This window comes from Drosophila gunungcola (assembly GCF_025200985.1).
Source record: "Drosophila gunungcola strain Sukarami chromosome 3L unlocalized genomic scaffold, Dgunungcola_SK_2 000031F, whole genome shotgun sequence".
NCBI lineage: Eukaryota > Metazoa > Arthropoda > Insecta > Diptera > Drosophilidae > Drosophila > Drosophila gunungcola.
The window spans coordinates 1,062,355-1,087,727 of record NW_026453183.1 but is presented as its reverse complement, the minus strand read 5'-3'; the positions used below and the strand labels follow the sequence as shown (position 1 = coordinate 1,087,727).

At 37.4% G+C, this 25,373-nt stretch overlaps 1 protein-coding gene across 1 annotated transcript in view; it reads left to right on the top strand.

Moving 5' to 3' along the window:
• The first annotated feature begins 386 nt into the window (after window positions 1-386).
• Window positions 387-25,373, top strand: part of LOC128260222 (calcium-transporting ATPase type 2C member 1-like) — a 43,953-nt gene continuing 18,966 nt past the window's right edge. Inside the window, 1 exon segment of the mRNA XM_052993031.1 lies at window positions 387-1,055. Within this exon segment, the coding sequence (XP_052848991.1) occupies window positions 666-1,055 (390 nt within the window). The 5' untranslated portion in view covers window positions 387-665.

Here is a 25,373-nt window from a genome sequence, read left to right as displayed (position 1 = left end):
AATACAATGTTGACTACAAAATATTCCCGATCCATTTATACGCAATTTTTGTTTTTTTTTTTATTATATATAGCTGCAAGCTGGCGGGTTAAATTCGAATTGTTTTGCATTTGTCGACAAGCCCAGCTGACTGACAGTAAGACCGTAAGAAAAAAACTTTGGTCACTCTTAAAAGAATAAACTTTACGCTGGCGTAACTGTTCGTCGTTTTAAGTACTAGGCTTTGTAGGTTTGTTTAATTCTCGTAGGCTTTGGTAACAGCGTGTGCCTGTGTGAATGGGCAGCTATAGCAGATAGTATAAGGTGGAAAGATGCTGAATAACGTAAAAATACATTGCAGTAAAATAATCTTTTACAGTAAAATATTCGTAACAGGCAGTCACCGAAGCGGCTGTTATTTTTAAGGATACCAATTTAGTACATTTTCGGTGAAGGCCAATTGCGTCGGTCCAAGCGTGGCCACACTAAAGGCAGCCTGCGAAGGTGTTGGACGCAATCAAACGCGCATTCCGATTCGAAAGCTTAACTATGTGCTACCGTTCGGGCCGTTGTTGACGCGGAAAAATCGATTGTGCCCGTGTGATTATTTTTGTTTTGGTTTGCGGCCTCTCGTCCCCGTAATCACCGCGCGGCCTCGGCCTCATGACTCATGACAGGCAGCAACAATGAAAAACCACAATAAGTACGTCAAGTTGCCCCAAGACCTCGATTTGAGTTTCCACAGCGATTTGGACTTGCTGCCGGACACGGCGGCTGACATAGACGCAGAACTAGACGCGCTTGCGGACGCGGACGCGGATGTGGCCGCGCTCAGTGTGAACGTGCCCCCGGCTCTGGGCCTGGACGAGGACTACGACGACGACGACGTAATCATCGCCCCCGGCGGGGGAGGCCTTCGACTAGCTCCCACCGCGGCGGAGGCAGTGGCGGCCCGTAGGCATCAGCGCAGGCAGCGGAAGCATCAGCTGGAGCAGCAGCAGCAGCAGCAGCAACAGCAGCAGCAGATACTGGTCAGCAGCAAGATCTGCGGCCTGGGCAGCGACAGCGTTATCGAGGTGAGTTCCTTCCAGAGGCGGATCTGGGGTAAGACTTTGAAGATATTTCGAATACCTTTGCGGGAATTGGGGCTTATTCGGCGTCTGCAACTTGTGGCTGGTGGTGAGTCCTGGGCCGAAAAACACTCTGCGAAGTCCAAAGCACAACAAAGGAAATCAAGGGGGCGGGTGGGCACCAGACGAAGGAGCGAAAAAATCGATAAGCGACAAAGAAGTATTCTGCAATTTGTGGCAACCCCCGTGGCCGCTTGTGCGGGGTTTCCCCATACAATCCCTGTTGACTTTTAATCGGCGAAGTGGGAACGGCACGCAGGTGGGCGGGCAGAGACATCACGGATTTGTTCAGCGGAAGTGTTCTCTAATGGTAATTTGGTCCCATATTAATGGAATTTGTGTTGACACAGTCGTTCACGCTTTCGGGAGATAAGGAAAGGACGAGAATAAGCATAAGCAAAAAGTTCTTGATATGGCCATGACATCAATTTTCTCTCGCTAGATTACGTTTCAAGTAGGCCAGTGTCCTAGAAAGCCCGAAACTACCCTGGAAAATCAATCGAAATGTCCTCAGTTCCGCCTCAGCAACTTGTTAATAATTAATCTTGATGTGGCCACTGGGCATTAACTGGAGGAGGTGAGCTGGCGCTCCAAGGGGCTACTGCAGTACCCACGCTCTTTTCAATCAATAACACGTCAGACCCGTGTCAATCTCTACCAGTGTTGTGATGTACCTAGGTACGTACCTGGGAATAATTTTTGGTACCTTATACCTAGTCTAGGTAAAACATGGAAGGCTGCTTTTTACCTTACAAGGTAAAGATTTGTATTTATCTTAAGAACATGCCGTGTTAGGTGTTTGGGTACGGAAATATATACCCGTTACTCGTAGATTAAAAGGGTATATTGTTTTCGTTGATCAGGATCAATAGCCGGGTCGATCGAGATCTCAGAAACTATAAAAGCTAGAGATTTGGGTTTTGGCATGCAAATTCTATTATTTCCTACCCAGCGCAAGTTTATTTCAAAACGGAGCCACGCCCACTTTAACGCCCACAAATCGTGAACTAGTAAACACGTCTCTCTCGTCACTCTGATATTTGTTAGATCCTGCCGCCGCTCTGCCGCTGCTCGGCCGCTGCTTTCCGGTAATCGCTGCAGTAGAGCCACAAAACAAAATAACTGTTAGCGGGAGGTGGGGGTGCTGCTCGCACTTAGCTTCTAGTTTTGTCTTTGGAGTTCGACAGATGGCGCCACCTTAACTTCGATTGTTTTGTAGGGGGAATACTTAATTTGAAGTTTATTGGCTGAGCGACGGGTATCAAATAGTCGGGAAACTCGACTATAGCCTTCTCTCTTGTTTTATTTATTTTTGTTTTTAAATTAGTTTGATACCAAAAAATTCAATTTTTATTTATTTTTACATGCATCTTCAACCAGACTTAATTGCCAAAGCGTAAATAAAACATCATAATTCAACTGCAACTTCGTGAAGAACAAATTGACCTCAAAATGATTAATTAAAAAAAATTGTATTAAAAAAATGATTTAAAAAAATTGTATTTAATTAATTTTTTTTACCTTTTGTGTACATTTTACCGTAAAAAGATACTTGAAAAATTGCAAACCTTTTACCTTACCGACGTACTTATTTTCACAAATACTTTTTACTTTACCTTACCAATAAACTAGTACCTTTCCCTACACTGATCATAATCCTGCCCCCTTATCGACAATACAACATACATACAAAATAACATAGTTAATTGTGACGCGATGTACTACGACTTGGTCGTCAGGTATAAGTTCCGCACCCCCTCTTGATGGCCGCGATTGAATTGTTGTTACAATTTCTGCCTGGGTGGAAAAGCATTGTCGAGCTTGTCAATCTCATTGGAACTTATTCTGTGTGTTGTGCATCTTGCAGAGGCGTTAAAATTGAATTTTTAGTTGTTTCGACACGCGACATTAGCCAGAGGGATATTGATTGTCGGCTTGAAATACAAAACATTTTCTGTTCTTGTTAATTTACTGTGTCGTTTTTAATCAATACAAATATTATAATACACCTTTGCCAAAAATATAACTGTCATAAAAAAAGTTAATAACCTTTTTTTTTTTAAATTGAACTGAATTTTAACTTCATCTTAACCATAAGGGTCTTTTGTTAGGAGAAAAAAAAAACATGGATATTAAAAATATGTTGCAGGATGTACCATAAAATGTTATGCACCGATGAAAAGGAATTGTTTTAACAATGTGTAATACTGAGAATTTTAGAAAATCAATTGATTCAGGAGGAATTACGGGGACAATTACAAAAAAAAACTAAAATGAACGGTATAGTTGATTTCCCCGACTATTAGATACCCGTTACTCAGCCAATAAACTATAAACTAAATATTCCCCCAAAAAACAATTGAAGTTTAGTTTTGCAATAAACTTGCACTGTGCAAAAATGAAAGGAATCTGCATTTCAAATCTCTAGCTTTTTTAGTTTCCGGAACGAATCCCGTTACCTGTTACATACGATTACCTGTTACATATTTTACCGCTAACGGCTTTATCTAACGAATATTTAACGGTAAATCGAGAGTATATAAACATCGGCTTCCCAAAATCAGTATTGTATTTTTGACACGTTTCAAGAGCAAATAGTTAGAATACGTACCTGCACTTCTTCTCACATAATTATGTCAGTCGAATACTAGACATTGTTACCAATATGAAGAAAATTCTATATCTTATGGAAATGGAAACTAAATACATCTTTAATATTGCATGTTAGCAGTATAATACAGCTGTATTCCAAAGTATTAAAATATGGTCCTAAAAGCCTGCACACTATTAAGTCACACCATACTATCGACATTAAATGACGTTTATAGCGGCTCCTCCTGTGAATAGAGATAGTGAACAAGAAAATAAAAAGCTTATTTGTATAGCATTTTTTCAGCCGAGAGACAAATTATATAAGATTGCTTTTAAAAACCCGCCAATTTTGCGAAAGCTTTTCACGTGGAAAATACACAAATGTAATAATTATATTACTGCGTTTCAAACTACTGACTGAAATATATTACTCTCTGTAAGGGTATACAAAATTTCTCTAGCTTTTATTTAAGATATTTACCATACTTTTTATACCACTCTGCAGTGTATTATAATTTCAGTCAGAAGTTTGCAGCGTAGTGAAAAAGACACTTCCGACCCTATAAAGTTTATATATTCTTGATCAGCATCACTAGAAGAGTCGATCTAGTCACGTCTGTCAGTTTTAAATGAAAAAAATTTAGAACTTTGCTGTTTCTTAATTTTTTTTTAGTTTTTCGATATATAGTAATGGTTTATTATGTCAGAATTACAGTTTGATTAATATCGTACGACTTTATAATATAGCTCCTATGGAAACAATCGGAATATTAAAATAAAATATAGATTGAGTAACAATTTTAGCATTACTTTTTTTAATTCTGCTGGGCATAATAATGGGTTTACGGTTCAGATTTACGCATTTAATTTTACTCAAATCTGAAAACTCTATTATATGTCAGCCTTACGGACGCACCAATAATTGTGGTGAAAATCATCATAGCTTCAATGTTTTTAAACCAGTGTTGTCCACGCGGACGACTCGCGAGTCAGCGAGTTGCTCTGCCGGCTCTCTGTCGCGACTACGACACTGTAAAAGGTTTGGCTTCGGCATAGCATTTCTCTTACGCACACAAATGCAAGTTAACATGTTATTGTTTTTGGGTAGACATCACTTTTTTAAACCTATATGAATATAATTCAAAATTTAAATGTTTTAAAGAATATTTCATTTGTGCAATAGCTGCAAGAAGCTTGCTGAAGTTTGCTTCCATTCTTGTCGTGAGCAGGTCGTTTTAAAATAATATTGAACTTTGTTGTATTATGATGGATGAAAGCTGTGTCATACTGTTTTCGCTCTTTAGTTTTCTTTACATAGGTAAAAACGTCTGGTAATGACTTTAATTTACTTGATTGTGCGAGCACAAGTGCACTTATTCTTTGCACTGACATATACTAAACAAAATTGTTTTAAAAAAAGTGTATACACTTTTAATATGAAATGAATGAATATTTAAGTTGGTTACCCAAAAAAGACAGCTTTAACTTGGGGAACGATTTCCCCTAGAGTGTTAACCTTAAACCGTTCTATTTCTGCTACTACTGACGGCATACCTTACATGTTACTTTTGAAAGACTCATTTCTTGGGCATTTCATGCTCCTCATTATGGGTTGCTCGTTGGAGCTCAGGTCACTGCAATCTGACCTAGATTTATTCACTTGAAGTTTGCTTCTTTTACAACACGTATACGGCATGTAGTTTGTGCTAAGTCCCATTTCGAGTCCAAGTCCTATGCATAAAGTTTCTTTTTAGTTGTGCTAGGATTCCGATAACCTAGAGAGAAACCTAGGAAAATAAATAAAAGCGCGTACAATTTTAATAGTTTGATTTCAAACGTGTATTTCGGCATAAAGATTTTTTAAATTTAAAACTAAATTTGCCTTGATTACAAACTTTAAAATATTAAATTTTTTTTTTTAATTATCCACAAGATTGCAAGAGAAATGAAAATTGGTTCCATTGAAGATATATATTTTTAGATGCACTTGAATTTTAAATTTTTGTGAAATCAGAGTTTTCAGCTGTGACGTCATATTCTAAAGACTTTAATGGTGTTTAATGGTTAAAGAAGAAAGGAAGTTACTTCGGCAAGCCAAAGTTTAAAATAAAAGGGTTATTCTGATTATCAAACCATTAACAAATCAATAAAAAAAAGAAAAGGTAATTTTTTTTAATTTTTTCTGAAATGATAAACCATGACTTTCTCAAAGAACTAAAACAAAATAAAAAATAGCAAGTTATAAATTGTTTCCTTTTTTCCGATTGTTCTATGAGAGCAATATGATTAAGTCCGATTCGACTCGTTCGTTTTATATATCTACTACCTGCCACAGAAGGACAAAGTTGGTAAAGTTTTATTTAGATAGCTTTAAAACTGAGAGCCCGGCTCTGAATCGTCGAAACCATTCAACCGCAGTTCGAAGTGATAGAGTAACATCCCCCAAAACACCATTAATCTAATAGAACGTTTCTCTACCGGATTTGCCTTTAACGAGGGAAAACTGTAAAATTGCGCGAATTTCAACGGTAGAGAACTTCATGTTTCCTCCTGTCCTTTGATGTATAGTATACGAGCTCTGTAGCGCTTTATACATATCCGCAAAATTCAAAAGACAACAAGGCGGAGTTATATTCTACGTTGGCATTCTATAGTAACTTAAACTATTACAAAATTTGCAATTTTCTATTGTATATCGCCTACCTCAAATTTCTCCTTAAGGTTGTCATCTTCCATAAAAAGCAAACTATTTTCAATATTTGGTTGATTGTTTGACTAAAGAAGCCAAGTTGTATACATAATAGATATTATAAAACAAGCACAGTTTTTTTCTGTCTTGCTAGATAATTTCCTTTAAAATATCAAATTCGAGGTTCAGGTTTTTTTGACACATTTTACAAAAACATCCTAGACCTACTATGAAATGCACAAAGATATACATGTTTAAGGTATTTCCCAACAGTTATTTGAAAATCAGCATGTCTCGGGAATCGAATAACAACAATACGTGCATGTTTTTCCGGTGCGGAGTCCTTTGGAGTACAGCATAGGCGTTGCTAACGACTTAGCATATGCATATTGCATGTTTCTTTTTTTGACGCTGACTTTCACTATGGCTGCTTTTGTGACAGGCAAATTTGAGCATTAAATCCAGTGGTACAAATGGATTTATTGCATGGCCAAGAATATGTATCGTCCTATCCGCTTGTACAGCAAATGGTATGCCCACACTACCTGCATAAATGGAAGCTGGCAAATGACTGGCAGTATTTAACAGTATTTATTATAATCATAAAACATAAACTGCATTATTATGCATTGTCGTTCCTCAGAGGGAAGCCATGCAGTAGGGGAATAATTTTATGAACTCACACTGAATCACAATGAGCTAAGTTTCGAGCCAAAACTCAACAATTTACCGGGTCTGCCACAGGAATCTCTTTCAACCCAATTATAGACGAGTTATAATTTGGGATGAAGTTCGCAATCTGGTTTTAAAATCTTAAACACGATTATAACTTATTTAATTCAGAAAAAGTAGTACTGATTAGAAATATTGATTTTATTTCAGTTTGATTAGACCTTTAAACACACATCTTAAATGTGTTTACACATTTTTTTCATATTTTCACTTGATCACTTTGGACTAAGGAAGACAACTTTTGGAAAAGTTTCTGCAGATAGCTTTAAAACTGAGAGTTTAGTTTGCGTAGAAACGGACGACCGGACGGAAGGGCGGACAGACAGACGTACGGACGGGCAGAAGGACGGACAGACTTTCCTAGTGATGCAGATTTGGAATATAGATACTTTATGGGTCTCGAAAAGGTCCAATAAGAGTAACTGCAAGGGCATAAAAGCCAACAGCCGAACTTTTTAAAACACAGCCTGTAGACACATTTTTCTGTAGCAGCTATATAAAATATTATATTATATTATTTAGTCGCTATACAAATTGGTATGTAATCGTTGTATAGAACTAGATTTTTGTTAAAGCTACAGGATTGTTTAAACTTTGGCTTCTCGAAGTTTGCTTTCGTTCCGGTTATATTATATTGGTCGTTTGCTTCATATACAACCTTAGGCATTCCATATCTAACTTATTTAAAATGATAATATATTGGTTACATGAAAAACGGTTTCGTTTTAATACCCTTTCCAAATGAGTCCAGGATATATTTTTCTACAGAAAGCGCTCGTGCTTGATACAGGTAACAGCTGTCGCTTTACTTACATATCATATTAACAAGTTTAGCATTGACAGGCACACCTCCCCCTCGCAGGTGCAAGTGTCTTTCTTACGCTAGTGACGCACATGGAACACAGAATGGAGGGAAAAAATAATTTGGCATTCAAATTCGACTGACTTGGTGTAGTGACGGATACTGTCAGACTCACAGCTGGGTCAGTTCCAATCTGGGAACCGCTTCCCGGCGTTTTACCAAGTCGACTGCGAGCTGGAAATCCAATCATAACTCTTTAAAGAAATTCAAAATAAAACGAGCAGAACATAATTTTATATATATTACGACTGATTAGCAGTAGCAATGCCAATGTGTTCATTTTGAACACATTTTCAAACTTCCAAAAGCTGTATTTTTTCGTCCACGAATTGCCGTTTATCCGCATGTTTAGCAAATTCTATTGGAGCGTAATGTAATTGTTGAAATCTTTTGCATATTCACTACGGAACACGCGGAACACCTTACGCATTTCTTGCGATTCGATGGAAAAGGTCGAGGGTTTCATGTCTGAAATGACACAGATGCGCCACTTCAACAAATTGAATTTCCTTGATTTTTTGAGGAGTTACATCGAGCAGTTGAAGGAAATATCAGTCTTCTTTTTCTCCTAGAAAAAGAAATCGTATAGAAATCGTACGTGTGTGTCCCAAAATAGAAAGTTGGAAAGGTGGTCCTTTCTGTTTTTCTTTGTGGTCGCTTTATGAATGGAAATATTGACCGCTGACAGAAAGGTTCACGAACAGCCTTTCATCTCATTGTAGGACTGTCTGTGATTGTACTTTTCGTGAGTCCCGGCAACCTCTCATCCTACTTCATATCCCGGTAAAAGCTCAAGCACATGCAGGGGCTATATATTGAATTAATTAATTGATTAATTCTTATAGCCCTTATTTTCTTCTTTTGTGTCCGTTCAAACCGTAAAACACTCTTGACCTATTCAGCCTCTCGCAAAAAATGCTTAATTTTTATAAAAAAGCTAAACAAAAACGGTAAATGTAAAATATGAAAAAAAAAACTTAAAAAAACTTAAAAAAAATTCGTCAAGTCGAAGTACGTATACCCTTGCAGCTATTGGAAAAATTAAATATTCTTGAAAACATTTAAATTATGATTTACTTGCGAATATGTTTAAAAACATTTGCAGCTCAATTAATTGATAGTTCATATGGCAGCGTTATGACATTTAATAAAATTAAAAGCGTAATTCTGAACTGTAAAATTATTAACAAGTCAAAAAGAATTAAAAACCAAATTTACAAAATAAATTTGATAAAATATATATGTCGAAGAACTAAAAAAAAATCAAAAAACAGCAAACTTAAATTTTTTTTCATTAATTTTTTCCGATTGTTCCCATAGGAGCTATATGCTATAGTCGTCCGATACGGCTCGTTCCGACTTATGTAATATCTGCAATAGAAAGACAGCTTTTGGAAAAGTTTTATGCAGATAGCTTTAAAACTGAGAGACTATTTTGCGTAGAAACGGACGGACAGACGTACGGACAGACGGAGGGACAGAAAAAGAAAAAAGAAATTTTTTTTTAACATTTCCATTGTTTTTATGGTCTTCTTTACTGCGTTGCTATATGATATAGTCGACCGATCCGCCCTTTCCGTTCATTACCCTAGTTGAATTATAATGTTAGACCCTTGCTTCACAAACTGTGAGGGCCCAGTGCTTGTACTTCCTTTGAGAAGTGGATGTAAAAGAAATTGAAAAGCATGTTGCACAAGCAGACCCAAAAAAACGTGTATAAAACGTGCAGAATGAACATGACCACAAAGCGCAGGAGTTTACGAGTATGATGATAAGACGACCGAAACCAGCGGAGGTAAATGGAATGGGATGATAATGATTGCAACTTGTGCTACGTGAAGTTATAACCACCACCCCCAAGAACACTAACCACTACAAAATCATCAAGAGCTGGAAGAAGCTGCAGTCAACGTTCCATACCTTTTTTTTTTAGGAAAAAATGGTTTAACACTCCGAGAAAATGATCTATGAAAGAGTTGTGTAAACTAAAATGTAACGTATCCCTATCGAATCAAACAACGAATTCCTTAAATGCTAAGCAATCTCTAAAGTAGATAACAACAATTCTTCATTAATGGACGGACTGTTTATTTTTATTCAATTGAGATCATACATGAATTCTTTAAACGATTAATTAATTTTATTCCACGGTACACAATATAGTAGATATGCAATTTGGGTTGGTAGCATGGACAATAATTGTAATTCGGGCTTTTTATATGACATCTTCAGATTCTCTCACTTGTGTCGCAAGATGTCCTTGAGGGCTTTCAGGGTCTGGATAAAAGCCTGGAACGGTTAAATCGGGCAATCTTGCGGGCCAGAGCAAGAACTTCGGTTGTGGCTCGCGCAGTTTGTGCCGTTGCTTCGTCCTGTTGGAACAACATGTACTCCAGTCCTAATTCGTCCAATTGCGGCAGAAAAAACTCGGCTAACACGGCCCGATGACACCTCCAGCGTGAGCAGCGCACCATGCAGTCACTTTGAACGGGTGTAATGGCTCATGGTGCATCACTTGTGGGCTTTTGGTGCCCCAGGTGCGGAAGTTAGACTTGTTCACGTACGCTGAGGTGGAAATGAGCCTCATCGCTCATTTTAATATTTAATAATTTTTTAAAATTTGTTTGGATCACGTTCCCTCAATGCCAGGAAGATCATAGGGCTCGAAATATCTGTGGTCGGCAGTCTGGTGGGAGAACTCTACTCAAGCCAAGAAAGGGATGTTTTTATTGCATGCAGAGGGTATTCTAATATCAATTAAAATTTTGCAACCATAATATTATGACCAGTATCAGTACCAGAGTGGATCTAGCCATTTCCGTCTGTCCCTTAGTCCGTTTCTACGCAATCTAGACTCTCAGCTAAGCTATTAAGCTATTTGAATAAAAAATCAAAAAATTCGTATTTCTATTGCATCTTGTATATACATAAGTCGGAGCAGGCCAGATCGGAACTTGAAACCAAAACTTCATTGCTTTTAAGTTTATATACTCCTAGGTATAATGGTTTACTGTTTTAAAATTACTGTTTTAATTTTATAAAAACGTAAATAACGAAACACTATTAAATTGAAAAATTCTACGGTAAATCGAAATAGCTTTTTTGATTTTAAACATATACACATAAATCGTTTTATAGACGATTTTGTTGTTTATGAATATGAATTTCGGCTTACCGAATTTTATTTCCATTCTTGCTTTAACTGATTTCGTCATCATTTATATCACTACTATGAATATTTTGCTGTTAAAGTATAAACAACACATAGGTCAAATAGATAAAATAAAAAAACCTTTCTAGTCTAATCAAAACGCAAATTTTATTCTGAGTGCAAAGCAATTGGGGATTTAAGGGCGTAGAAAGGGGGATTAGCCCTTGTAAAAACAATTAAAATGGCCCCCGATAAAAGGACACGAGCGAGATGAGTAACGAAACATTATTTCGGAAGGGTGGGTAATGGTACTGCCCCTCGCATCCACTCTTCATAATTTTTTGCCTGCCGCAGCAGCTTAAAGGCCCCCACTGCGAGATTGTTTGATATGTGCGGTCGCTATTTGGTCCTGTCTGTGTCAACAGCATGTTTGGCATGCTTATCAAGAGCTACCAGCACACGAATACTTCAGACTTCAGATTCGCTGCTTTTGGTGACAGTCAGAGAAAATCAAGCGGAAATCTAAAAGTATTTCCGAAAAAAAATGTCAATTCATGTCAAAATTTCCTCATATTAAGCGATTCCTTAAAAAATACTTATCTAGTACACATATCTGTCCTGATCCACAATATATATTCGCAATTGTCTGCCTCACATAGTTCGGGCAAAAATACGCCTAATATATTTTATTTTCAATAGTCTAATTTTCTGCATAATCTCTGCAATCTAACTAAAAAGATTCAGCAACGACAGATTGCTGGCTGTGTTCCACCAAGCCGAAAAGTATGCACCATTTCAAACTCCAGTTTCCATTCACGAACAAATTTGTGTGCAGTGAATGTAAGGCGGAATGACACGAATTTTATTTGACTGGCCAATACTACATTGTCTGTCCCGGGTCCTTAGCCAGATAAACGGGCAGTACGCAAAAGGACGAAGCAGAAGCCAGAAGTTTATAAAAATAACTGTGGCTCGTATCTGCCAGATACATATATATATATAGCTATACACAGCGCACCTACCCACGCCCCAGTGCAAGAAGCAAAATTCCACTTTGAGCTTGCAGTTTTTGGCAATTTTTGTATGCAAGTGATGGGAGGTCGTGCGGCGGAAGTATAAGCTGTGCTAATGTCTGGATTGCATATACAAATTCAGTTAGTCCTGTGTGGGAGGCTCGAGAAAGTGGGAGTCTCAGGAAAGCGCAGGGAAAGTCCAACAGAATATTTGGAAACATTTTTGCAAGAGAGTTGTGCGTCCAGGAGCTGGCTTTGAGCGCTAGCAGTGCACTCGGGCACATGGCAGCAGCTGCTTAAAAACCCAAAAGCCAAAATCAGATGCACTGCACTTCGGTTGGATTTTCAGGTTCACTTTTTACTGACCCTGGCTATCTCTAACTGCTCGGACCTGCACCCGCCGCTACTATTTAAACACCTCAGGCTTTGTGCGGCAATTGCCAACGTTACTTAGGTTTATAAATCCAAATTAAAAAAGTTTTCATTGGCAGTCCCTGTAAAAGAGAGTTGTCTGTTTATGATTGTGCTTTGTTTTGCTCCTCCCGACTCTTTTCTGAGCTGGCAGCTAAAACTTTTTCCGCAAAGCTTTCATAGAATGTGAAACTTGAATGTATGGTTCTGAATATGATATTTTTGGAAGGTTTTTATACCCTGCAATCCTATATACGAATTGATTGTTTCTATAAAAGCTAATAAAAACCATTTTTTTTTAAATTCTATTAACGGAGAAAAAGATGGAGAGTGGTTAAAAGAATATGGTAGTTCTATCCGTTCTTGGTGTAAGACATTTTGCGCGATGAACGCTAATCAAGAATGAATACAGTGACGGAGAAGGCAATTTGACAACTTTCTGTCCAAAATTAGAATATCTATTGCAAGGGTATTAAATACTCAAAAGCATCTGTGAAATCGCATGTAGAAGTATGGGAGTTTAAAGTCCAATATTGTTTGTCACCTCAAATTCAGGTAATGTTTTGTGCTCCCCACCTCTGGTCAGGCTGAAAACCCAATGCGCTGTGGTTTTGCAGCCAACCAACGCAGTTCTCACACTGGTCATTGCACCAATTTACCTTCCTCGGCCCCCTGAAAAGAATTCTTTTAAAATTGAAATGCCTCTACATTTCGGTGAAACACATTTGAAATTGCATTTGCAACAAAGTGTTAAGTTTGGTCCTTGCTGTTGTTTCTTACTGTCGGGTTCCACAACTATGGAAGCCGAAGTCCTGTAAGTGGCAGTTCAGACAGAGGATGTTTTTCGATGGAATACAAAATTTGTCCATATGGCATCACTTAAGTTTTCCCACTCGCTGACCCTGCCTCTGGCCGTTAATCAGATTACTTACCGCCCATGGGTGATTTAATGGATATTATCAGCAGGGCAGCATGCGTAGGACATTGACGGGAATGTGGGGGATGGGAAGGCTTAAGTTCAGTGCTCTGCACGAGGCGGCAGCCTCAGCTTCATTGAGTCTTACTTCAGTATAAATTCGCCCAAATGCCCCAGAGTTTAAAGCCTTTGACGACGAAGCGTCGGGTCCCTCCGGCAGCTGCCGGCTCCACGGTGCCGTTGAGCCCCCTGGCAGAAAGCCCAGCGACTTCAAGTGGCCTTCGCAATCGCCATCCTAAGATCAGGGGCGTCGGAAGCAAGTCCAAGCTACGGAGGAGTATCGGCAACGTCAAGGAGCAGCGGAACGTCAAACAGGATGTCAGGCCGGGCAGTGCAGCAGTCAAAAAAGATAGAATCGAAACAGATGAGGACTTAGTCGAACAGGTGAGAGGCCATAGAAGGTTAGGCTTCTGTTTACTTCGACTACTGTGATGTGATCTGGCAAAGGTACTTTGTTCATCTCTTTCGGCCCTGTCTTGGGTCGTGTCTGTGCATAATTTGGGTTTAGCAATTTTTTTTAAATACACAGACGTGTCGTCCTTCAGTAATGGTGATGCGTACTCTAAGCTGTGTGGGCAAAAAAAGGCTTTTCAAAACGCTTTATAATTGATTAATTTTACAATTATATTGGACTTGTGTTGTGTTGGTAGTGTATCAAATTAGGTTAACGAATTCTTTTTAAAGGTGGGTCATCAACCTTTTCCATACAACTTATCTAAAAAGCCACATTCAAATTTCATATTTAGTCGAGTCTTCGGTGGCCCAGAAGGCCAATAAATTTTATAAAACAATAGCCTACTCCCCTGTTTTGGAGTAAAATAATTTTACAATTTACAATTTCTAATATAGGGAGTATTATATATAAATAGTTTTGGTTCTTTTTGATTAATTTCCTACTCATTGGTAGACGACCGCGCTGTGTCCCAAATTTTAGCCAAAAAAATTATTACTATAAGTTAATATCAGGGTTCGTAAAATAACACACACAGTGCAAGCATAAGTTTTATACTCGAAATTTTCAATAACGGCCATTTCAGCTGGAGGCTAGGCAAGAAATTCATACAATAAGAAATTCATACAATAAGATCACAACAAAATCTTTTTAATAAAAAACTTAAATCAAAAATGTAGATTGCGAATTCTTAACGGTGGTTCAATACGACTCCCTTTTTGGTTCTGACAATTTAAATAAGAAATGAATTACGCATAAAATTCGGCTTTACTCACTGTCTACCGGCACTATGCTCCCAGCAAACTTATTAACAAGCAAAATTAAAATTTCTTTTATCACAAAAATTCTACTTACCAGGATCTTTCTTCTTCAAGGCCCCATTACTCACGAAAAATTAGGCCATTTTTGGGATTTTTTTTAAAGCCTAGTACTCAGATCGACGAAAACCGTTCGCCGCCTATGAGAGAAAGCGAGAGGCAAATAACCGGCAAACACTTTACGACAGTGCCTTTTTGCACGATGGTACTCAGATCGATGGAAAAAATACTAGGAGTGTTGCCAGACGTCAGGGATGAACTCCCGATGAACGTTTGTCAGACAAAAAGAATAACCAATTTAATCTTTGGTGTCGTCGGACTTGAACTTGCAAGCAAAATGGAGACAAAAGACGAAAAAGCCGCGTGTTAGTCACCATTCCAATACCAAATTTTCTTTTTGTAGTTAATATTGTGTTAGCCCCTTAAAATGATCGTTTCTAGATTTCATTTTTCCACTAAGTGCTTCTCGCTCTCATCAATTGCGTGCTAATGAGGTGAAGGACCGAAATGGAATAGAAATAAAATTAGACTAGAAGTCGTTAGGCGGAATAAGCAGCTCTGGGAAGGATTGATGTAAATTCGCTTCGTTAGCTGATATCTGACTGCCTGAGTTCAGAACTTCACCTTTCATACTTACGTGCCCACCCTTCACAGATTGGTTTGAGTTCAGCCGGGCGAGGCTTTTGTTTTACTACGCCCATTTTGGTGCTTGGCTATAAATCTGTTTCTCTTTCTTTTCCTTCATCAGCTGATTGCGCTTTTCTTTCTGGAATATTACTTTTTGCGGCTTTTCCGACTTGGTGGACTCTTTCCTTGGTATGGGTGGTATGCTGGGAGGGCACTTAACGGCTTCGTTGCTTTGGATGTTAGATGAATGGCCCGGCTAAGACGTGGAAACGAACTTTATAGAGTTGCAAACTTGTTCCAGATGATGTAAGTGGCTAGAAATTACAGCAAACGAGCAGACCCCTGCCCGAGTCTCATTCAATTTTTTGTGCAACTGGGTGCATTGTGGGTGCTCTATCTCCTAGTGGAAGTCTGTGAAAGGAAAAAATTGATTTTTCAACTTTGTCTCTACCTGCAAGTCGGTGACCTGAATCTTACATTTGATACTTGGAGCTCAACTTATCATATTCCTCTCATTAAACCAAGCTTTGCTATAGATGAATGGACACTCAACGTTGACTTTGAATTAATAGCTGACAATTGGAATCATCAACACAAATAATTTTCCCGCTCTTCTGTTTTGCCCAACTCATTATGCGGACGCTGGCTGACAAAATGCCCATAAATTTAATAAGCTTTGCAAGTTTATATATATTTTTTGGCGTTGATTATTTATTGACGTTTATTCACGTTTTCTGAATTTAACATTTCTGAAGCAATTCAGCATAAACAATATGCAAATGTGGTCGGTGAAAACGCACATAAATATTATTGAATTAAAGATTCTGATAAATACTCAAAATGAAAGTCGGAAATAAACTAACCGCCATATAACTGAGTATTAAGTTGTAATGTTGTTTGTGTTTCAGCTTTTTACAAGCTTGAATTGAATATTCTATAATCCTATATTTCTGTAACGACATCCAACCTTTTTTTTCCCGTTCTGGTTGATTTGTTGAGTTGCTAAACATGATCATTCTCACTTTAGTGCTGTAAATACAATTAAAACAAACGTCCCTCGGCGCTTGCCTGCTTTTACCTGTTCCCGGTGTTGATTTAGCTAATTGGAAATTGTAATTAAATTGGCCACCAGCGTGTCCCGCTACCAATATTAACACAATCGATTGCAAGGAAGAAAGTGCAAACGATTGGGATAATTCACTTTTTTAAACCAAATAAATTAGTTACCGGCGAACGGCGACAAATATTAGATTATCGTTTCATGCATTGAGGCTGTGCATTTTAAAAAAGCATCAATCGGCATGCTTTGTTGTTTACACGACCCGTAAATTCTATATTGTGTGATCGAGCAACAGTTTTTTTTTCTAGTTAACAAACATTTATTCCTTTAAAAACATACAGGTTACTGGTAAAAAGCACAAAAAGCCACAAAATTTAAAGACGAATCTTTTCCGACCCTTATTAAAAAATATATGTAAATATACACATACATATATCGGTATGCTAAAAAAAACTTACAGAATTCAAAGTTAGAATTAAGAATCCCATTATGTAAAGGAAAATATAAACTGTGATCTCCTGATACGATTTAACAGAAAGGTACTTGTAAGAACAAAAATATTATTCAAAATCATTTTGGTTGGTAAAAGGAAAAGCCCAGACACCACTTCAAAGTTTGTATACCTGTATGGTTTACACGTAAATTATCAGCAACGCAAAAAGGCAATTCTAAAAAGAGAAAATCGAAGCTAATCATAGCATAGTAGACCCATATCGAGGTTGGAGGGCTTGGCTTGTGAGAGTGACCTGTCCGTTAACTGTAGTGGGAAAAGTGTCCTTTGAGTCGGCACACATATTAATTCGGTTGCACCCTAACATACCAGAAATTCCATTACTCATACCAGAAAATTGCAATTTGCCAGTCAATAATATGTAAATTATCAGCGCCCGCCGCGCATAAATTTCCTTTGCGAGTACTGTTTAAAAGCGAAAAGGAATTCACAATTTAATTGTTATTTAAATTTAGCAAAAAAACACATATTAAACATTTCATAAACGTTGTGTTAACATTAAACTATAATAGGCAGATTCCACATTATCAGTATAATTCCAATGCTACATAATATAAAGCCGAAATTTAGTTTTATTTCCTAACCGACGAGTTTCTATTTTGCATTCAGTGCTGTCAGTTTTATATCGATAGAATAATTTTTAAATGCAGTAAGATAACACACAGCTTACATTCTTTGAGGCACTTTTCTTAAATAATTTGTACATTTTGAATAACTTTTTTATTATATTACAAAATATAAACTTTCTGTATTTTTGAACTTTTGCTTGTTCTTAACTATCCAACCTTTTTTTTATCACTCGATTTCTTTTTTTATTTAAAAACGGGACGTTTACTTTGTTTATACAGGAATGCAACTAAAATATCGTTTACCTAAGCTTATTTAAGAAACCAAAAAGCTTTCACAAAATTTTTCTGTACCTTCAATACGTTATTAGTATTAGAAGAACTAAAACTTTTGAACATCCTTTAAAACCCGAATGCTTATCAACACACAGTGCGTTAATGAGTTTTAACTTTTGGGCGGCAAAGATTGCACCGAGAATTTTTATATATTCTATTTTTATATATTCTTAGTAAAAAAAACAATGAAATGCAACAACTCCCATTGCAACCATTGCTGCTCGGAGCTGTGCAACCAATGAAGCTTGCAACATACAAAACCATCAGACAAGGAATGCTAGATAACTACTCCACCGTTTGCTCGCCATTTTATCACTCAACTTGGCTTTGTTTTCAACGCTGTGATATTGAAATGACAATTTGCATAATTCCTCCTCCCCGATGCACACTCTAACAAAAACACAAAGAACCATAGAGAAGGTAGTGATGGGCGTGACAGACTTGCATCGGCAGCTGTTTCCAATCCTATTTATCAAATATTTAAGTGGTCGCGCTGTAAGACAACACACGCCCTATACACTTTCCTATTATGGAACTCAGGGCGCATAAAATCATGATTATTGTTATTTTTGTGTACCGACAAAACTAAGAAATTGTCAAACTAAAAAGTTTTCGCTTAAAATGACACCATATATTCAGTAGCACTAGAATAACTCTGTTCTAGAGTTCTTGTTTATATGAAACGCTGATGAGGGTCCATTAAGCTCAAAGAAGTTGGGTCGACTAAAATCGAATTTTCGAAATTTGAAAAGCGGAGTCGTTTGCCCATTTTTTGCCCACTTTTGCCCACCAATTAGTTGTTTTTGCCCACCTCCAGTTTTGAAAGTATGGGAAGTTCGAAAATTTACGAAGATTTTCGAAAACATAAAAGTTGACTTTTTAAAATTTTTTTTTTTAGTCGCAAGAGAATCGTTTAAGTGGGTAAAAATTATGAAAACTTAAAAGTTGTACATTTTCTAAAGTTTTTACTTTTTCAAAATTGTAAAAGGTGGACAAACGTGGGCAAACGATTCTTTTGCGATAAAAAAAAATTTTTAAAAAGTCAACTTTTATGTTTTCGAAAATCTTCGAAAATTTTCAAAGTTCCCATATTTTCAAAACTGGAGGTGGGCAAAAAAACGAATTGGTGGGCAAAAGTGGGCAAAAAATGGGCAAACGATTTCACTTTTCAAATTTCGAAAGTTCGATTTTAGTCGACCCAACTTCTTTGAGCTGGTCCATTACCAGTTAGATGGTGAATGGTCCTGTGAGGTGGTCCTGTGGGAGGAATGAATCCAACACCCATTTGTATGCGACGTCTGTCCTTGTCGTTGTGAACCGCCGTCTGTGCATTTCGAAATTGCGTCTATAGGACAAGATGAGACCTCCTTCACTCCCAACTCAACCTCTTCGTCTGTCTATTTTTTATCTCCCTGCGGCTCTCGAGTGTCAAAGTGGAAAATTCTCCCCAAGCTGGCATCCTACTGCAGGCGTTGTAAACTATAATAATATCCCTACCACCCTATTCGTCTTATCAAAAGTATCTTCTGTAGAAGCTTGCATGTTTTGTTATTTCTGTAGACATACTCAGTCGTGCAAGGAGTAGGAGAACATCGCGTGTGTTAAATATTTGGGACATTCGAGATTTATTCTTTTCCATAACGAATAAACGTATTTCATTCGCTTCGAATTAGTTGGGCTGCTCCTCATGGAAGCTATGCGTGCCCCTTTTTGAAGATATGCAAGGGAATTAGCTAAGGGTAGAGGTTTTCTTAAACTCACAATGCAACCTAAAAGATGCAAAGGCGCAGGGCAATAACTTCCGCCCACTTCACATTCCTTCCCTGACTTCCCGTCAACCTTTCGAATCGCTTTCCTACCTCCGCTTTTAATAGGATTTCTGTTTCGGGGCCAAAAGTGACGGCCTGCATATTTTTAAGGGCTCCATTAAGAAGCTTTCGTGCACGCTGGGAAAAGGGATCTAGCGAGGGTGCCAGGAAAATTGGCAATCGACGTTACCCAGATTGGATTGCAAATACAATTCGCCGCAATTGTTTGGCTTGGCTCCGCTGGGTTCGGTTCTCAAGATTGAGATTGATTCGCGTCTGGAGCAGCGGGTCCATTCGACCAAAAGTTAAAAGTTGGTTAGCTTTAACCACTTGCCGTTGAGCTGCACTTAATGACGCATAAAATGTTGGGTCGCCATCGTAGGACCTGCAACCTAAATCATGTGCCCGGACGAAGCCATTGGGTAAGCAGCTTACATGCCGTAAACTATGCCAGTAAGATGGCAGTTTGGAGTCGAGGGAACGCCTCCCATATGCACTTGAGCGAGGCTCGACTTACTTCAACAATTAATGTATAACGTCAAGTCTTTTTCGCTTGCAATGACTTCGCGGATCGAATCCACTTGACTCGATGCGTTACTTCATGTCATTAAACGAAACTCAACCTCTCTCTTTGGAAAGTTTGGTGGAGCTTTCATATCCTGGCCCCTGTCAAAATTTATGGAATTTCTCAATTGCAGAGTCATCGCATCACATCTTTAACGAGACTACATAGTCCATTTGCTCATCATTAGCGCTCGTGCTGGCACCTCCTGTTCGAGTATTGAATGCCGAATAAAGTTTTCGAGTCCTCGAAATGTTGATCATCTCTCCTTATTCACTCCTTCTCTGCCGTCACTTGAGCTTGTCGTTTCTGTACACTTTGCTTTTTTCGTGCACTTCCGGCGAGCTCGTTAGAATTTTCCTTCTCTGCGGAATTAGTTTTTTCATGAGACATTTGCTATGCAAACTAACCAGTGACCCAAGCCCTCGGGCACGGAGACCAAGAAAAATGGGTGCACTTGCTAACCATTTTTTACGCCCGGAGAGCCCTGCTTTTGGCCGTTAAGTAACGCACAGTTTTGGCCAACAGTTTCATGTAACGTGGCTCTGAAACGCCCACAACCCCATTTTCTACTTTTCATCGTGGCGTCTAGCCAGCTGAGCTATGCCATTGGAATGATAAATGCGTGACTTCTAGTGGTCAGATATTTAAAGTCAGTCTAACAAAATTGTACTGGGAAAATACTGCCTCTTTAAAAATATTTCTTATGCTGAAATTTCACAGTTGATAAACTTTCTCAGTTAAACTTTCTTAAAAAACCGTTCCATTGCCTTACTTTTTCACATTTTTAAATTGCACATACTTGCCAACATGTGTAATACAACATCAGGTAAAAAAATATGTATCAATTAGTAATGCGACTGAGTCCTAATGTTTAAAATGTTTTAAATGTCAAAGCTCAGACAATATCCCTATAGTTAAACGAGCACAATTTTTTTACAACGAGTCACTATAGCTTAAAGCAGTGGTCGGTAATCATACTATAAAATGCCCGCACTTATTTCTGCGAGTAATGCCAAATTTACAATTTGTAACCAATCAAAAATGACGTAGGTATAGTAAACATATTCAAGAGAACTCAGTTTTATTTTGTCGATCTGTAAACGGAAAAACGGTTTATACCTGCTAGCTGTCGTTCATAGGAATAACGCTATTCAATTTACGTTTTTGCCTCTTTCACTTGATATTGTGAGGAGTATAAACTATCGATAAAGCTTAACAAAAAAGTTTAAAATTGACAAATATGGTGTTAAACCTTAACAAACTCGATTTTTAAGCAATCGGAAAGGGCGGATCCTCTGGAATATGCATTTTGAGCGTCAATATTGCTTTCCTTTATAGTAACAAAAAAGATTATTAATAGCCTGGAGTAAGCTTTATTCACTTGGAAAATGGGAATTTGGTAGTTAGTTTCAGTGACTAAAACCCATCTACAAATGGGTTCTTTCATAGGAAAACCAAATTGAAGGACTCAAACCTTTCCAACTGCACCAAACTTGCAAATTTAATGATTCTGCGAAACAACTGGTCCGTTTAAAAGCTTTCAATCATTGTCCATCTGTCGATAAAGTGTCAACAAAAGTGGCATTTCCGGGTTTGCACATCTGATTTCGGCCAGCCTAGGCTCATGGACAAGTTTAGTGCCATGCATTGGAGAAGATAAACAATTCTAATTTGAGGGTGCTTGATTGCAATTATTGAACTAGAAAATGCATGTCAATTACCGATAGACGATGAGCGTAGACAAAACGCTATAAGCGGGGACTTGGAATAGGGCCCACCATTGGTCGAATGAGGCAGCTTAAATCCTGAATTCCCTTTGTGGTAAGCCTGAATGAAGTTCTGGTTTTGGGCTTTGCCGTTTTCATGACTTTTATGCCAAAAAGTTCAAAAAACCACAAATGTAAGCCACATGGATAGTAACCAGGCAGGAAATCTAGAAGGCTATCAAAATGCGAAGTTCGTGAAAGCTGGCATCAATTAGAAATTCATTAAATTTAGTTTTATTAACTTCTTGCTTGTCTCAAAGCAAAAGTAACGTTATTTTCTATTACGCCGTGCTCGTACCTTTGCCTCACCGATCGCAATGTAATTGATGCCGAAAATTGTAACAACTATGTTTTAAAAGGAGGTAAAAACTTATTCCCCAAAAAAACTCTGCCCCGCCAATAGACCAAGCCCTCCCCCCTCCTTGTGTTTGTGTCCTACAAAGTAAGCAACGTAAATTAATAAAGAACTCGAGCGAGTGCTAACTGCCCCAAAAACCGCAGTGTGTACCCAAGAGGCTTCTTGTTGCCGCCATTGTTGTTGGCTGTCAAGGAGCCGTCATTAGTAAACTTTGCTTCCCGCCAAATTATATGCCAAAAATGGTGGAAAGACCTCTAGGTTGGGTTAAGGTATAAGTTATTTGAAATATAACAGGTATAAACTGGCTAAGATTCATCACAAAAGTAATGTCAAACTTTTCGCCAGGATATGACTAGATCGACTCGGCTAGTCATCTTAATCAAGAATATATGTCCTTTTTAAACTTTTACACACTTTTCAAAAGATTACAAGATACCCTTTTACTCTACGAGTAACGGGTAAAAAAGGTAAAAAGTTTTTTGTAATTTTTTGCACCTTTTACCTTATCTTGATTCTTAAATAATTGTAATTTACTTAGGTGTTAAGCTAGCTAGTATCCTTTCCAATAATGTGTATAAAACGGAACGGAAAAAATTTATTAAACCCCCAAAATTAAAATATGCACCCAGCCACGGTAGACAATGTTTTTTTTAGTTGTAGATTTCGCGGGAATTGTGCGCGACGTGAGCAGTAGAACTGGAAGAAACGTCGATGTAGTATGATACATAACCAGATTTTTTTTGTGATGATCGATGCATTTTATATTTTTTTATCAGTGACAAACTTACAAGAAAAAATCTATTTAAGTAAGAATTAGGACTACAATTAGATTTAAAAAAAAAACAAGAAAGGAAGCAAACTTCGGCAAGCCGAAGTTCATATACCCTTGCGGCCATCGCAAAAATTAAATAATCTTGAAGACATTAAAATTATGATTTACTTGCTTGTATGTTTAAAAGCATTGAAGCTATGATCATTTGCAGCTCAATTATTTGAGATCTTATGGCAGCTATATGATATCGTTTTCCGATTTTAATAAAACTAAAAGCGTAATTCTGAACTGTCAAATAATTTAACAATGAAAAAAAATTTCTAAACATTTAAACCGTAATTCTGAAACATTTAACCATTACTATATGTCGAAGAACTAAAAAAAAAAATAAAAAAACAACAAAGTTATTTTTTCATTTATTTTTCCGATTGTTTCTATAGGAGCTATATGCTATAGTCGTCCGATTTTGATGACATTTAAACAGTTATTTTAAAATATTTAACCATTACAATATCTTGAAGAACTAAAAAAAAATTTAAAAACAGCAAAGATAACTTTTTTTATTTATTCTGCTTCCTATGGGAGCTATGTATATGCTATAGTCGTCCGATCCGGCTCGTTCCGACTTATATACTACCTGCAATAGAAAGACAACTTTTGGTAAAGTTTCATGCAGATAGCTTTAAATCTGAGGGACTAGTTTGCGTAGAAACGGACGGACAGACGGACAGACAGACGGACATGGCTAGATCGACTCTCCTAGTGATGCTGATCAATACAATTCAATATATATACTTTATAGGGTCGGAATCGTCTCCTTCACTGCGTTGAAATCTTCTTACTGAAATTATTACACCCTCTGCAAGGGTATAAAAATAGAGTTGTAAACAGTTGCATTAATTATAGTTGAGGAGAATATATTAAGTAGTATTTGTGTTTGCTGACCTAAGTAGAGCATTAGAAACGGTTAAATAACTATGTAGTTTAAATTATGTGTTGTGTATAAATGTATTTAAATGAAATTTCTAGTGAAAAGGATTTTGTAAAGGTTATCAAGAAAGCAAAACGTTGGATAACTTTGAAAAAAATTGGGCTTAAATTTTTGTTTTTGCACGAATAATTTACGGATAACTAATTTATAATTAATTTACTGCTAATTCTATGCACATTCTAACTGAGAAAATAGGTTGCGTAGAAGACATGAAAATATCAACTTTTCTAGTGATCAAGAATATGCATATGTATATACTTTATAACGATTACTTTGACCAACCTCTTAAGATAACTGGTTTAAACAAAAAATAAATTTGTTAATGATCAGTTGGGAAAATCGTACACATCACCAGATTGTCCTTGCTTACTGCTTAACTGCTTATGCAATTTATAACAAGTCACGCGGAGCAGAGGTATCTAAAAGTGCGAAGCGATTATTTATGGTCGTTAGTGCAGTGGGAGATTCCCAAACATTGTGAATGGTGCTAATGGCAGAGCGATCAGGAAATCTCACACGCTGGCCAGTGTAGAAAATTTGCATAAGAAAATTGGAAGGGCAGCGGCGACACAATGGACAGGCTTTTCCAAAAATAAAGATCGCTACAGATAGCGGCCCCATGTAATTGAGTAATTAGCAGTGGCGAAACAATTGTAAGCAAAATCGCCAATAAGCGCACACCATCCCACTGCAAACATCTCAAGGTCCCCGATCAGCATTATCAACTGAGCTATAGATCGGCGCATGTCGAACACTTGCAACACATTACCGATCAAATTCAGTTCCTGTTTCAACCAATTTTGTTTTATATTTTCAATTCAGATAACTTGAATATTTTAACTTAGCAATTGAATCAAGTTTTAAGATGCAAAATGTTACATGTTTTGTAAATATTAATTTACAAAGAACATATTTAACATATGGATTAAATTTAAAAATCCTTTCAAACTCGCATTAGCATGGGGCAAGCATCGCGATGAGAACGAATTATGCATTGGCTCACAGCCTAATTCAACCGAACACTAATCAAAACATCTGAAAAAAAAACAAAATAATTTAAATGCAGGATAACTCTTTTATCTTCAAAACTATTTTATATTTTTTCAAAAAGTTTGGGAAATAAATTTTTTTAAACAAGAAAAAAAAAGCAAACATCGAACCTATGATGATTTCAGCCCAATTTTTTGATCGTTCCAAAACTTTAACAAC